At 35.7% G+C, this 15,221-nt stretch overlaps 1 protein-coding gene and 1 non-coding gene across 2 annotated transcripts in view; both read left to right on the forward strand.

Annotated features, from left to right (window-relative positions):
• The window catches only part of TOP2B (DNA topoisomerase II beta), a 52,797-nt gene that overhangs the window by 32,273 nt on the left and 5,303 nt on the right, over positions 1-15,221 (forward strand). The window contains 8 exon segments of the mRNA XM_049766083.1: positions 2,586-2,741; positions 2,886-2,969; positions 6,119-6,313; positions 10,027-10,171; positions 10,644-10,805; positions 11,701-11,905; positions 13,157-13,236; positions 14,196-14,306. Coding sequence (XP_049622040.1) covers positions 2,586-2,741; positions 2,886-2,969; positions 6,119-6,313; positions 10,027-10,171; positions 10,644-10,805; positions 11,701-11,905; positions 13,157-13,236; positions 14,196-14,306 — 1,138 coding nt within the window.
• Positions 3,662-3,829, forward strand: LOC125998371 (U1 spliceosomal RNA). Its single transcript, XR_007491957.1, has one exon. It is a non-coding gene; the product is annotated as a U1 spliceosomal RNA (small nuclear RNA).

Raw genomic sequence — 15,221 nt, forward strand, 5'->3', positions numbered from 1 at the left:
TGAAACTTAGATCATTGTATGTATCTAATATTTATATTTAAAAATATGAGTGTGACACTCGACATTGATTGAATCTTTAAATTTTAACACATGAGTTCTAAATCCTAATTTCTTCTGTTTACCTGATTTAAGCTTTTTTAAATTTTAATAGAGAATAGAATGTGATCTGCTCTGGTAAAATTAGAATAAATTTAGTGTAGCAATTGTACATTAAAGTAAAAGGCTTTATTAACATGGTTGATGAAGAATAGGACAACATAGGGGAATTGTCTAGAATCAAGATTTATCTGTGTTTATCTTTTATTGTGTCTTATTGCATTCTTAAACCCCAAATTATAGTTTATAAATTACTTGCCCTTCTTTTACTGTTGACTTAAACTATCTCTTTAAAATTAGTTTAGAAACTAATGAAAACTAATAAATCTAATACTTAATTTTAATTAATAAAAGTATTTAGGGTTTAAGAATGCCCCTATTTTGTTTTTGTTTTTGTTTTGTTTTTGGGAGTGGTGCTCAGGGGATACTCCTAGCTTTTCACTCAATTATTACTCCTGGCTGGCTCTGTGGACCATATGGGATGCTGGGGAGTAAACTGTCTCAGCCATATGCAAGACAAATGCACTAGTACTGTTCTATTGCTCCAGTCCCTAGAATGCCCTTTTGATGATAGTAAACTTTGTGTATAAAATTTAGTGCTTGATTTTTATCATTGTCAGTTTTGTCAGCATCTTGACCATGCTCACTTTGAGATTTCAAATAACAAGATGTTTAGAATTGGAGAAGAGGGAATCAACCAGACAGAGAGCTAGAAGATTACATTTTCTTTCAATACATAATAAATGGTCATAATTGGAACTTGAAAGTTTTATTTTTCAGGGCCAGAGTGTAAAGCGGTAGGTACCTTGCACATGACTGATCTGGGTTTAATCCCTAGAATCCCATATGGTCCTTTGTGCACTGCCAGGAGTAATTTCTGAGTTCAGAGCCAGGAGTAATCCCCGAGCACTGCTAGATGTGGTCTAAAACAAAAAAACAAAACAAACAAAAAAGGATTTATTTTTTCTTGATTCCTGAAAGTATTCTTCGTCATCTTCATGTTGACAATTGAAGACGAATTTATGAGAGAACCCCAAAATACTTTGGGTTTTATCAAACTTAGAGCAAGAGACTTTTAAAGCAGAAGTCCCAAGATTTTACTACACCCTAATAATATTTTAGCCATAGTGTAACAACCTTATTGTTCCATAGTAATACAGTTTCATGAAGAATTTTTTACTGCAGAGTTTATTATTTTGTCACGTTATCTAGGTACTTTCTAACCTTTTAACAATGGCATTTCTTATTTGGCTAATGATTAATTGAATTTGTAGTTTTGTTTGTGTAATGAAACATACTACTTTACCATTTTAAATTTGGGGTGGAGGTTTGAGCAATTTCTGGCAGATCTCAGGAGCCAGGCCTGCCTCTGTGTGCCAGATTGACCCCGCTATGTTACGGGGATCACTAGCATCACTGGGGATCAAACCTGAAACATGGGCAAATGCTTTACCCCCTACAATTTTAATTCTTAGCCTTTTAATTTAAAGCAAACTTTACTTTGTATATTACTTTACTCATAATTTTAAATTGTAGTCAGCTTTTTCTCTCTTTGGTTTAACAAGAATGACATATTTTATGTAGTCTATTAGTTAACTCAGTCATTTAAAATGTTCTGAGTGCCTTAAGCAATTTGGATGCAATTTTATATGGTGGCTGTTGTTGATTTCAACAGTGTAAAGGTGATGTTATCCATAATAACATATTAAATTCATTGGATTTCAAAAATTAGTATCGAATAAGAGGCTTTTGGGGGGGTTTGGAACCTACTCCTGGCTCTGTGGTCAGGGGTTGGTTGCCCCTGGTGATGCTTGGGATCCCGTATATGGTGTCAGAGATTGAATAGGGTTGGCTGTGTTCATATACCCTGTCTACATATATCATATATTACTAGCCCCATAAGAGGTATTTTTAAAATTGCAGTGGTTTTTTATGAAAAAGGATCTTACTAATAATATTTTAGAACAGGGTTCACAATTTTTAGTCTGACTCACCAAATTTTAAATTCCTGATTGAACTATTTTTAAGTCCTTAAAAAGATATTTTTGCTTTGAAGAATTATTTTATTAAGAATTTATTCTTAGTAAGTTACAAGACTTAAGTTTTCAGATTGTTTCTTCATTCACCAGCATAAAAATCCAATGAGATATAGTGATAAAACATTAATTCCACTCTTAGTTTTGTAAGATGTAGAATCTTCTCCATTTATGACTTAGTGTCAGGGCAAGATAATTACAGCTTTAATATATTCTTGGATAAATAGGGACCAAATGTATCAATTCTTTTGGAGGCTTTATTGTAGATTTTAGAAATTTGGACTTTTTGTAAGAAAATATTTTTAAAAGTAATTTTGCAGAAAGTATGAAATGACCCCCAGCAGATTCAAGATGTATAGCACTTGTGAGATTTAAAGTTCAGTAGTCAATAAAATTCAACATTAATTTGATATCAGGCAGGACTTTAATATAAAGTTTCTTATGTTTTTACAGGCTACAGAAGAGGAAGAAACACAAAACCAGCATGATGATAGTTCCTCTGATTCAGGAACTCCGACAGGCCCCGATTTTAATTATATTTTAAATATGTCTCTGTGGTGTCTTACTAAAGAAAAAGTTGAAGAATTGATTAAACAGAGAGATGCAAAAGTATGAACATTTGTGGTTAAATAATTTGAAACCATTTTAGTCTTCTCTGTTTTTGTTTTTCTTTTTCCAAAAATAAGTATTTTCATTTACCCTCAAAACATCTTAGAATTATGAATGTTTAAATCATACTACTTTTTATTATAGGGGCGAGAGGTCAATGATCTTAAAAGGAAATCTCCTTCAGATCTTTGGAAAGAAGATTTAGCAGCATTTGTTGAAGAACTGGAGGTAGGTTAAAACTCATTGGAGGTACCAGAAAGATAGCACAGAGGGTAAGTCCTTGCTTTGCAGACAGACAACCAGCATGTTCTTGCTTCAAGCCCAAGTACTGCATATGATCTCCTAAGTTCTATTAGTAGTGATTTCTAAGCACAAAGTGAGTAAGCCCTTAGCAAAGCCAGATGCGGCCCCAAAGCAAAGCAAAGCAAACCAGAACAAACAAACAAAAAATATATAGGTATAGACAATATGGCAAAGTAATGTTACATGATTGAAAACAATTTTAATAACTATCTCAGAATTTTCTTTAACTCTAGAGGTTAATTCATATATGAATTGTATAAAGATTTAGCTTTTACAACTATAAAGTTACAAAGAAATATTTTGTCTGATATAGACGAATATAAAAAGTATGTAGATGACATTCAGAATAAATTCCAACACTTTCAATTAGGACTATACATCTTATTTAATGTTTCCTATGTAAATTCAAATTATCTTACTTATTTAGTTTAATATTTCTCGCAATGAGATCAGAGCACCAGATACAGATCAGTATTGACAAAGACTGCTATACACATATTCTAATTCTTTGAAAATAGAATGATAGTCTCTTTAGATTTATAAGTAGGAGATTCTTTTTTTGTTATAATTTTGTTTTCCCAGCTCAAAATCTAATGTTAAAAGTAATACTAATAATAATATTTACCTGGCAGGGGTGATTCCATGATCACGAAGGTGGTTTCCCCAGGGTGAGGCTCACCCATTCATTGCACTCCGGGTGTGCTGACCTCTGCGATTTCCCCAAATGTGGGAAACTCGACTGCATAATTTATGGTAGTGTGGGACTGCGTTCGCGCTCTCCCCTGAAGAAGAAGAAGAAAACAAAAAGTAATACTAATAAAATATAAACTTTTCCTATAACTTTTCTGTTTTTATAAATAGTTAACTCACTTAAAAATCTTAGTTAAATCAATGCTAGTTGTATGGCCATATGATTTGGGGAGCCTATGTAAATGACTCTTTAATTTTAGTCAATATTATTTTGCTTTTTTATTTTTTACTTTTTAGTTATTTCATTGATTTATTTTGCCCACATACTCTAGTTTTCATTTTTGTTTTTGGGCCACACCTGGTGACACTTAGGGGTTACTCCTGGCTATGCGCTCAGAAATCGCTTCTGGCTTGGGGGACCATATGGGACACCGGGGGGTCGAACCGCGGTCTGTCCTAGGGTAGTGCGGGTAAGGCAGATGCCTTATTGCTTGCGCCACCGCTCCAGCCCTCTAGTTTTCATTTTTAAGAGAGACACTCCCCAGGAGCTCTGGCACCAATGATACTCAGCCAGACTGAGGATGTAGTGCTGCTCAGACTCTGAGGCTCCAGGGATTACCAGGACCATACTTGGGGCTCTGCAGGGCTGTAACTGGTGATACTATGGAAGACCATGTGGTAACGAGGAATTGAACTCAGGTAACTGCTGCACAGTCTCCCCACCCTTCTGGTTTTATTTTCATGGCCTAAGTCAGAATTAAAACTCTTAAGAATGAGTGTTGTGGGCCCGGAGAGATAGCACAGCGGCGTTTGCCTTGCAAGCAGCCGATTCAGGACCAAAGGTGGTTGGTTTGAATCCCAGTGTCCCATATGGTCCCCCATGCCTGCCAGGAGCTATTTCTGAGCAGACGGCCAGGAGGAACCCCTGAGCACCGCCAGGTGTGACCCAAAAAAACAAAACAAAACAAAACAAAAAAAAAAGAATGAGTGTTGTATATTGATAACCTAATATAATTTATGTCATATTTTATGGTATTAGGGTTGGCACAATATAAGTATGCCTTAGTTTTTGCTTTTAAAATGTCAGTGAGTTAATTTTTAAAAATCTATTTTCTGCTAATACTGTACATTTAAAAATTAATTTTATTAAAAGTGAAACAAGTATACTTTCAAAGGAAAATTTTCTTCATGATAGTATGATAGTTTAATTCTACTTTGATTACTTTAATATAGTAAGACATAAAGTTTTTTGAAGTTATTCTACACTATTAGAAAGTCCCCACAAAGTAAAAAAATTCAGTGAATTATATTACTTTCACTAAAAAAAAAACAAAAACAAAACCACAAACTTTTGGACCACAACCCAGTGGTGTTTTGGAAGCTTACCTGGCTCCGCTTAGGAAGAACTCCTGGCAGTACGTAGGGGACAGATGTACTGGCACCAAACACACATGTAAGGTTGTGCCTCCTGTACTTTCTCTCCAGCCTAATACTCACACTTTAAATTCTCCATCTTCTTTGATAATTAGTAAAGAAGGTTTGAAAAACTTAATATACTCTTTATATACGTTTTAAACATAAAACATTTTAAATTAAGTTTAATATTTCCCTGTATATTGTAGAGTCTAATGATAAGAGCTCCTTTATCTGTGTTTTTGCTATTTTTAGTGATAATGGTCACCAGTACTCTTCATTCCACAGTACATCATAGAATTCTAGAAGTGGAAAGGAGCATATAAGTCATTTAGTTACGATTCATTATATTTTTATTACATTAAATGTTTGTGTAAAAATACTCCATTTGTACTATACTTGAGAAGCTAGAATTTAGAAAATTTGGACAACTCAAATTTTCTGAATGAAAATTATCTCTTTCATGTAATCTTCGATAAGAAATTTATTTATGTAATTATATATTTATTTATTTATTGGATTGGCATCTGATGATGCTTGAGGTGAGGTGTGCTCCTATTGCAATTCTTTTTTTTTTTTATTTAATTTTTTGGGCCACACCTGGTGATGCTCAGGAGTTACTCCTGGCTATGCACTCAGAAATCACTCCTGGCTTGGGGGACCATATGCGAAGCTGGGGGATTGAACTGTGGTCCATCCTGGGTCAGCCGCATGCAAGTCAAATGCCCTACTGCTACACCGTTGCTCTGGCTCCATCCTGGTGATGTAGTACCATGGATCAAACCTGGGTCTGTCTTATATAAGCATGTGCTTTTGTCTTTTGAGCTGTCATAAGGCTCAGATTAGATAATCTTAAAAAAAAGCTTTATTTCTTACCTAGTGAATAAAATTAATCTTAATTTTTTATGAAGTGATTATCTTTTTTTAATATTCCTACCCTCTATCTTTCTCCCTTTATTACTATACTTCAGAAAGTAGAGGCACAAGAACGAGAAGATATTCTGGCTGGAATGGCTGGAAAAGCAGTAAAAGGTAAAGTAGGCAAACCTAAAGTGAAGAAACTTCAATTAGAAGAGACAATGCCCTCACCCTATGGGAGAAGAATAGTTCCTGAAATTACTGCTATGAAAGCAGATGCCAGCAAAAAATTGCTGAAGAAGAAGAAGGTATGCAGTTCTCTTATTTTGACTTTTTATTGTTTTATCTAACTGATAATCTTTATAAGGATCTACGTATGTGTATATTTTTCTTTTATTGTGTACTGAAAGCATGCTTTATTTTGTTTCTAATATATTTCACTTGTGATATAAAATCACCTGTAGATAGTAATTTATAGAAGGAAAATGTAATGGGTAGAGAACTTTCTTGTAGCCAGAGAGCTACTTCTTGGCATTTTTAATTTATTTTGGGGTTTGATGCCATATCTTGGCAGTACTCAGGGCTTTCTCCTGGCTCAGTGCTTAGGTATCATTCCTTACAGAGCTTGGGGGACCATATCTGGTATAAGGGATCAAATTGGTATCAGTTCCACGTAAGGTTCTATATTGCTGCTCCATTTGATACTGTTTTTAAAGTGAGAGATCAAAAGGCTAAAATGATAACATAGCAGGTAAGGCACTTGCCATGCATGAGGTATACTTGGATTCAATTCCTGGAACCTCTTATGGCCTCTTGAATCTTGCCAGAAGTGATCCCTAAACACAGAGCCAGGATAAGTCCTGAGCACAGCCAAGTGTGGCCCAAAGACAAAAAAGAAAAATGTTCAATAGCACTTTTTTGTTTATTTGTTTTTTGAGTCACACCCAGCTGCACTCAGGGGTTACACCTGGCTGCATTCAGACTTGGAAATCGCTCCTGATAGACTTAGAAATCGCTCTTAGCAGACTCGGGGGACCACATGGGATGCTGAGAATCAAACCAGGATCTGTCCCAGATTTGACTCTTGCAAGGCAAATGCCCTTCTGCTGTGCTATATGTAGGACTGGAAGTCAAAGCTGGGGCTCCAGCATGCAATGCAGGTGCCCAGCCCCAACTTCTGGAAGTGCCACAGTGAAAAAAGAATCAATTCAATTTTTATAGTAAGCTCTCATCTTTTATTGGGGAACTCTGCAGTACTGGAGTTTGAAAGCTACTTTCCTTTTATCTTCATTCCTGTACTCTGGCTCCATCAACTTTTAATATTTGGGATTGATTGATAGTGTTGAAATTTTAAAAAATTTAAACTTAGTGCTGGAGCTATTGCACTGTGGGTATGGCGTTTGTCTTGGGTGTGGCCGACTTGGATTTGATCCCCAGCATCCCATATCATCCCCCTGACCACTGCCAGGAATGACTCCTGTCCATCTCCAGGTGGTATTTAGAATAACTGCATGAAGAAATGAAATGGTTTAAATGGGAGTTGTCTCGACCACCCTTGGCCTCAGAGTATAGCAAAGAGAAGGAAAGAAATTGAATGGAGGAGGAGAAAAACAGTTATGAAAGGATGGGGCCCAGGGGCCAAGTGGTCTCAGATGCATTGGTGGTGTTAAAAAAGGACATAACTAAATATATCCAAGTCAAATGCAACAACAGTGGAACCAAGAGACCCAAACTATAACAATCTAAACTTAAAATGGGCCTGTGATACCTGCAGGCTGGGGTGATAGTGGTGGTGGTATGGGATGCTCTTGGGAAGAGGGGGAGAGCAGCACTGGTGGTGGGATTAGCTATGATTCATTGTATGTCTGAGACTTATAAATCACAATGGTTTCAATAAAATAAAATTAAAAAAGAAAGCAATTGACTTATTTAAATTTAAAAAAAAACTGAGACTTGTCTATCCTCCAGCAGGAGTGGCAAGAGAAGGAAACAGAAAATTGCACAGAGATGAGAAAACAAGAGATAATAATCTGAAAAAAAAAAGCTGATTTTTTATTGGATAGATTGATTTTAAAACCCAGGGTTTTAAATAGGTTGTTAACCACAGTTTTCAGAGCTTGAGAAATTATTCTAAGAGCTAAAGAGACTAGAGATTCTCTCTACAGAGACTAGTATTTGAGGCATAGAAATATTGTAATGCCAGAGATCTCTTTCCTATTGTTACTACGCTCTCTTCTCCTGTTATGATAAATTGAAGACTGATCATTTGAGGTTATGGTAAACTGCTTTCCCATTACCTGACTTCCTTCCATACATAAGTAAGTATACATACTTGTATATAACCACTTAACTTTCTTCTTAGGGTAATGATTTCTCCTTTTTTCAGTTGGTATGTTCAGTGACTACTCTTGACTCAGTGCTTCGGGGTGACTCCTGACAGTGATGGGAGGTTCATGCAGTACTGGTGACCAAATCTGGGCTTCATATATGCAAAGCATGTGCTCCAGCACATTGAGCCATGTCTCGGCCCAAGCATTCTTCTTAATTTTCATGATCTCCTTCAGTAGTCTGTCTATGCTCAGAGGTTTTTCCATTAACACTGATGACTGTGTTAAAGCCTGTATCCCTAACCTACTTTTTAAGAATGCCAAACTCTTAGGGCTACTTAATTTCTAAGACTTCTCTGCTTGGCATGTTTAAAACTGGACTCTTACTCTGATTTCAAGACATGCTTCAACTTCTATATTACCTTAGTTACTAGTACTATTATAAAAATAAGCCAAAAAATGGCACTAGGAATTCTCTCACTTATTCAGTAATCTTACTTAAATCCTATTAATTTTCTACAAAGCAACTTGAAAATCCACTTTCCTCATCTTGGTCCCTATTGACAGTGTTTTATAATTCCTTAATGTTTTTATGAGTAACAAAGTAATCTGTTTTAAGTCTTCCTGTGCCTAATCTAATTATGTATTCTACCTTTCTCCACTTTATTCCTCCATCTTATCTCTTATAATATATCTCAGATTTTCTGTAAATAAGTCTGATTATTATACACATGCTTAAAAGCTTTCAGTGACTTCTCACTGACTACCCAGATTTCTGGTGTACTTAGCATATCATATGCAAACCCTCTGGCTAATCTTTTATCTTTTTCCCTTTTTAAATATTTTTTGGTGACTTTTGAGCCATATAATGTGGTATGCAAGGCTTACTCCTGGCTCTGTGCTCTGGGATTATTATTGGTAGGCCTCAGCATTGAATGCATTATTGAATGCAGTGCCAAACATTGAACCAGAGTTGCTTCCATGCCTCTTCTATCTTGCTGGCCCTCTCCTCTTCTCTTTTCTTGACTCTTAATAGACTGTTTTCAATTATCTAACATAAAATGTCAATTCACAATTCTCTGTCTTCTCTCTGAAATATTCTTTGCTTCTTCTTACCTAGCAAACAACTGATACTCTAAACCCATCAGAAAGGCTCCTACTCTGATGACATCTCCCTTGATGCTGCCCTAGGTTGTCCTCTTCCCTGAGCTATTGTCATATCATTCTGTTATTGGAGAGTAGCTTTGTCTGCCTCAGGGTTGGCAGACACGTGTGCCTGTGTGTCAAATGCAGTGGTTAGCATATGCTATTTATTTTCTTATATGGTCTACAATGTTTTCTCTAGTATATAAAGGCTAAGTGATAAGGATGTACTTTACAGGTGCAGGTATTTGTACCTGCAGCTATTGGTGTAAAAGTGCCTTTGATATTCAGAAGTAGCTTTATTTTCTCATAGTAGCCTTTTAAGAAGCTATCATTTCACTGTGTACTAGAAGATTAGAATGGTAAATAACATCATTTACTACACATAAAATCATGATTTCACCTATCTTTTAAGTATAGATAGACTCATATTTTAAGGTGTTTCTCATCCTAAACAAATAAAGCAGCCTATTGGCTAAAAGTGTAGCACTAAAATATACAGTGTTATTTGATTATTAATTTTACTCATGATTTTTCTTTTTAATGTGTAGGGTGATCCTGACACCACAGTAGTAAAAGTGGAATTTGATGAAGAATTCAGTGGCACTCCAGTAGAAAGCACAGGAGAAGAGGCACTGATGTCACCAGTTCCTGTAAATAAAGGTCCCAAACCCAAAAGGGAGAAAAAAGAGCCTGGTAAGCATTAGTACAAAGGTTTTTTTTTTATGTGAGAAAATCTAGACATATTTGATTTTGTTTATTCCCTCCTAATATTTGATGTAATGTTTTAACTTTTTTTAATTAAATAATTTTTATTTTGACCAAAGTAAATTACAAATCTTTCACAGTAATATTTAGGTACATAGTGACATTGAATCCGGGGCATTCCCACTACCAATGTTGTCCTCCCTCCACCCCTGTTCCCAGCATTCATCCCATATCCCCCTTCTTTGACCCCCTGGCTGCTACTATAAGTGGTCCTCTCTGTGTCTAGCTTGTTGTAGATTGGGTTTCGATTCTTTTGTCCTTGGCTATGGATTTGATGTTTAAGTCTGATCAATATTTTACTTTTAAATGATATATTTTAAATGATATTTGTAGCAATATATGCATATGTATTGATACATGTCTTATTATTTTTCTTTTTTGTGTCATTTTCCTTTTTTAGGTACCAGGGTGAGAAAAACTCCCATCTCATCTGGCAAACCCAGTCAAAAGAAAGTTAAGAAACGGAATCCTTGGTCAGATGATGAATCCAAGTCAGAAAGTGACTTGGAAGAAACAGAACCTGTGGTTATTCCAAGAGATTCTTTGCTTAGAAGAGCAGCAGGTATTATGATAAATTCTATTTTATTTTAATTTTTTGTGTGTGTGAAGCAAGGTAGTTTTCACTGAAACTTATTTAGAAAGATGTGAGGAGAGCAAGAGAAAGAGGAAGAAGAGACATTCCAGAGAGTCCACAGGCTTCTCTAGAATAGAAATAATAAAGTTAAGAAACATAGAGACAAGCAAGTGAGATATGTATTGAAGGAAGAACAAAGGCTTGAACAGCAAGCTTCTGATACATTTTATATATTATATTATATTACCCAATGATGACTAAATAGAAATGCTTTGCAGTTTCTTTTTTTTTTACCTGTGTCAGGAAAATTTTCTCTTTAGGAGTCACATGACAAAATTAAATAATTGCAGTGCTAAAGTCAAATTATTTATTCCATTCTGTCATTATACATTACATGGAATTTGATCCTCTGTTTTGATGCTAAAATGGGGTTTGGGCCACACCAGACTGTGCTCAGAGTTACTCCTGACTCTTCTAATGGTGTTCAGGGAACCATATGTTGTGATGAGGATTGTATTTAGGTTGACCATGTGCAAAGCATGCATCTTACCCTTCAGTCCCCTGATCTTTTCTAAGTTCTTCATTACCTTAAAGTCATCAACTTAAAAACTGATGTAAAGGAGGAAGCTACTTTTGGCACTTTGATTAGGGACCATTCCTGGTGGTGCCCTAGGAATGAGGAGGTCCTGAGTATCAAACTGGTTCTGCTGAAACTATCAAGTAACTGAGGCCAAAGTTGTTGGTATTTATCCTCTAAATATATGTCTCTTTATTTTGTACACTTTGAGATATACTGAAATATTTTCCAATGCAATACTAGTAGTAGTATTTCATGTTGATAAAGCTGGATTTGATTTAACATGCAGTTTTATTTTTCTCCTAGCTGAAAGGCCCAAGTATACATTTGACTTCTCAGAAGAAGAGGATGATGATGCCGATGATGATGATGATGACAATAATGATTTACAGGAGTTAAAAGTTAAAGCCTCTCCCATAGCAAATGATGGAGAAGACGAGTTTGTTCCTTCAGATGGTTTAGATAAAGATGAATATACGTTTTCCCCAGGCAAATCAAAAGCTACCCCAGAGTAAGTACCTAATAATTACTTTTCACTTGTGTTATTTAGAAACCTGTTAAAGATCTCAGAGTATTTGTTATTCTAGATGATATCCTTATGAAGGATTGCATCTGGTTGATATGACATCTGATTTTGTAACTTGTAATATCTTGATCATGGGTTGACTCAAAATATAAAACACTCATAAATAAATAAATATATTGTACATTTTTAAGCCATGTGGGCTCTGTTGTAACTACTCAGAGGTGCCATTGTAGCAAGAAAACAGCTTTTAATGATATTTAAGTGATCATAGGTTTGCTTTAGTGAAACTTATTTACAGAAATAGGCAGTAGGACTCTGGGACATAGTTTGATAAACTCCAATTCAAAGAAAAGTTCTAAAACTTTAGAATCATTATATTTAATTTCCTTATCTAGTTAGTTTTGTTTTTATTGCTTTTCCCCCCTCTGTTAAATATGAATATTAATAAGTAGGATGTGAAGTTTGTGAACTTGATCAGACTTTTTTTTTTTTTTTGGTTTTTGGGCCACACCCGGCGGTGCTCAGGGGTTCCTCCTGGCTGTCTGCTCAGAAATAGCTCCTGGCAGGCATGGGGGACCATATGGGACACCAGGATTCGAACCAACCACCTTTGGTCCTGGATCGGCTGCTTGCAAGGCAAACGCCGCTGTGCTATCTCTCCGGGCCCTTGATCAGACTTCTTAAGTATTTTAACAATGGTAGTCTAGAATTAGAAATAGGTTTATTGTTTACTCTTACAGAGATTTTAACACTTTATCCTTCTTGTATTTTGCCAGAAATTTACTGATGAAATAACTAAAAAAACTTACTGATGAAATTTATGAAATGACTATCAACCATAAATTTTAACTTAGGGTTAGTTTTAGAAATTAATTAATTTTTTACTTTTGGACCACACTCAGCTTTGTTCAGGGTTTACTCCTGGTTCTGTGCCCAGAGATCACTCTTGACTGTGGTTAGGGGACTGTATGTGATGCCAAGGTAGAAACTAGGGTTGGCTGCTTGCAAGGCGAATGCCCTGGTGCTGTTTTGAATAACTTTAAACCTTTGTTCAGTTTCCATTCTCTGAAATGTCATTGGTTTGCTTAGAATCTCTATGTACTTAGATGTACCAACATTTTGGATGTACCAAAATGCTGTGATTATAATCTTTCAGCCCATACTATATAGTTTGTCAAATTTGAAACAAGATAATCAAATTATGACATCATTGTGGTAATTTTTTCTTTCTACTAGAAAATCTTCACATGACAAAAAAAGTCAAGATTTTGGAAATCTTTTCTCATTTCCTTCCTACTCCCAGAAGTCAGAAGATGGTATGCTTATATTTTCTATTGGTTACTTATTGTATCAGTGTGTGTTGGAAGAAAATAAAGGTAGTAAAAAAAAATGACAATGTAATGAGCTAATTTCAGGATCTTTTTAATAAGCAAACATTTTACTTCATTTCTAGATTTTTTTCAATGTTGTTAAGTTTATTTACTTTTCCTGAGGCAATTTTCAAGGTTTTGGTCAAAATATGCATTATCAGTTCATTCAAGTTTGGCATATGCTAAACTGTAAATGGAATTGTATATATGTAAGGGAGGTAGGAATGTGTGTGTGATGGTCCATGCGAGAGAAAAATATAGAAGATATTTGGGAAGATTGAAATTTTATCTTCATAATAATATAACTACATGGTAGCTTTTTCATATCCCTCTTTTTTTTTTGGCTGCTAATTTTTGGTTTGGGGCCACACCCAGAAGTGCTCCAGATTTACGCCATGTAGTTTGGCAATCAAACTGGGATTGGTAAATAACAACCTTAAGTGCCATAAGCCCTGTGCTGTCTGGCCCTGGTTATATTTTAAATGAATAGCAGTTGGAACTGTTAAGAATTACCATTGCTGGGACCGAAGCACTAGCACAGCGGTTGGGTGTTTACCTTGTACATGGCTGACCCTGGACATGACCAGGACAGACCCTGTATTTCATTTGGTCCCCAGAGTCTGCCAGGAGCAATTTCTGAGTGCAGGGCCAGGAGTAACTCCTGAGTAGTAGCTGGCCCAAAAACAAAGAAAAAAAAGGACCATTGCTTTGCATTTCTGTATTGTTTAAAATGAAACTCTTTAAATATAATATTGTTATATTTTCAGTTTTGTGTATTATAGAGAATTAGCCACAAAGTAAAACATTATAAAATTAATTAGGTGAAGAGAATTTAACCAAAAGAATCAAAGTTTAAAGTGGGTCTTATATAATCTCTTTACTGAAATAATGCTTTATAATTTTAGATTCAGCTAAATTTGACAGCAATGAAGAAGATTCTGCTTCTGTATTTTCACCATCATTTGGTTTGAAACAAACAGATAAAGTTCCAGGTAAAACAGCAGCTGCTAAAAAGGGTATGTACTTTTGATTTCCTTAAGCATCATAAACCATATACAGTTGTGAGAAACTGGCTAGTATCCTTGCTAGTCAGTACTTTGGGCATTTATCACATCATTTTGCGTTTATCACCTCAGTCCACATGACCAATGTTTAGATTATTTTCTGAATTCTTTCTCTTTCTTGCTGTTCTAGAATATGAACAGTTCTCTTTCTTTTTTTTTTTTTTTTTTTTTTTTTTTAAAAGAACTGTTTTTTTTTTTTTTGGTTTTTGGGCCACACCCGTTTGATGCTCAGGGGTTACTCCTGGCTATGTGCTCAGAAATCGCCCCTGGCTTGGGGGAACCATATGGGACGCCGGGGGATCGAACCGCGGTCCTTCCTTGGCTAGCGCTTGCAAGGCAGACACCTTACCTCCAGCGCCACCTACCTGGCCCCGAACAGTTCTCTTTCACTAGTCACCCTTCTCGGTGGTTTTAGAAAAGTGAGGGTTCAAATATCCCTGTGTTTTTGTTTCTCAGGTGAGCTAGCTCTAGAATAGGTATTTTACACTGACTTCCAGAGGGTCTTCATAGCCATACTAAAATTTCAAAGTGATGACAGCTTTGAAAACTTAGCCACTACTGGCTTTCTTTTCTTCCTTGTCTCATTTTTATACTCTATTTTGTCACTACTCAAAGTGAGAATCATACCCCTAGACCATGTTCCCTTCATTTTGCTACTTCCCAAGTAAATGTTTATATTTGAATTTTTACCTTGGAATCAAGAGGAACCTGCATCTTAGAAACTCAGAAAAAAGTTAGCTTACCTCAGTCCTATTTTACCAGTAGTTGAACTAGTGACCCATCCTGTGAAGTGTAATTTCTGGAACTATATGCTTCTTCAAAAATACATTTTGCATAAAAGTTTCAAGAAGGTGATTTCAAGGTCAT

This window comes from Suncus etruscus, chromosome 20 (assembly GCF_024139225.1).
Source record: "Suncus etruscus isolate mSunEtr1 chromosome 20, mSunEtr1.pri.cur, whole genome shotgun sequence".
Classification (NCBI taxonomy): domain Eukaryota; kingdom Metazoa; phylum Chordata; class Mammalia; order Eulipotyphla; family Soricidae; genus Suncus; species Suncus etruscus.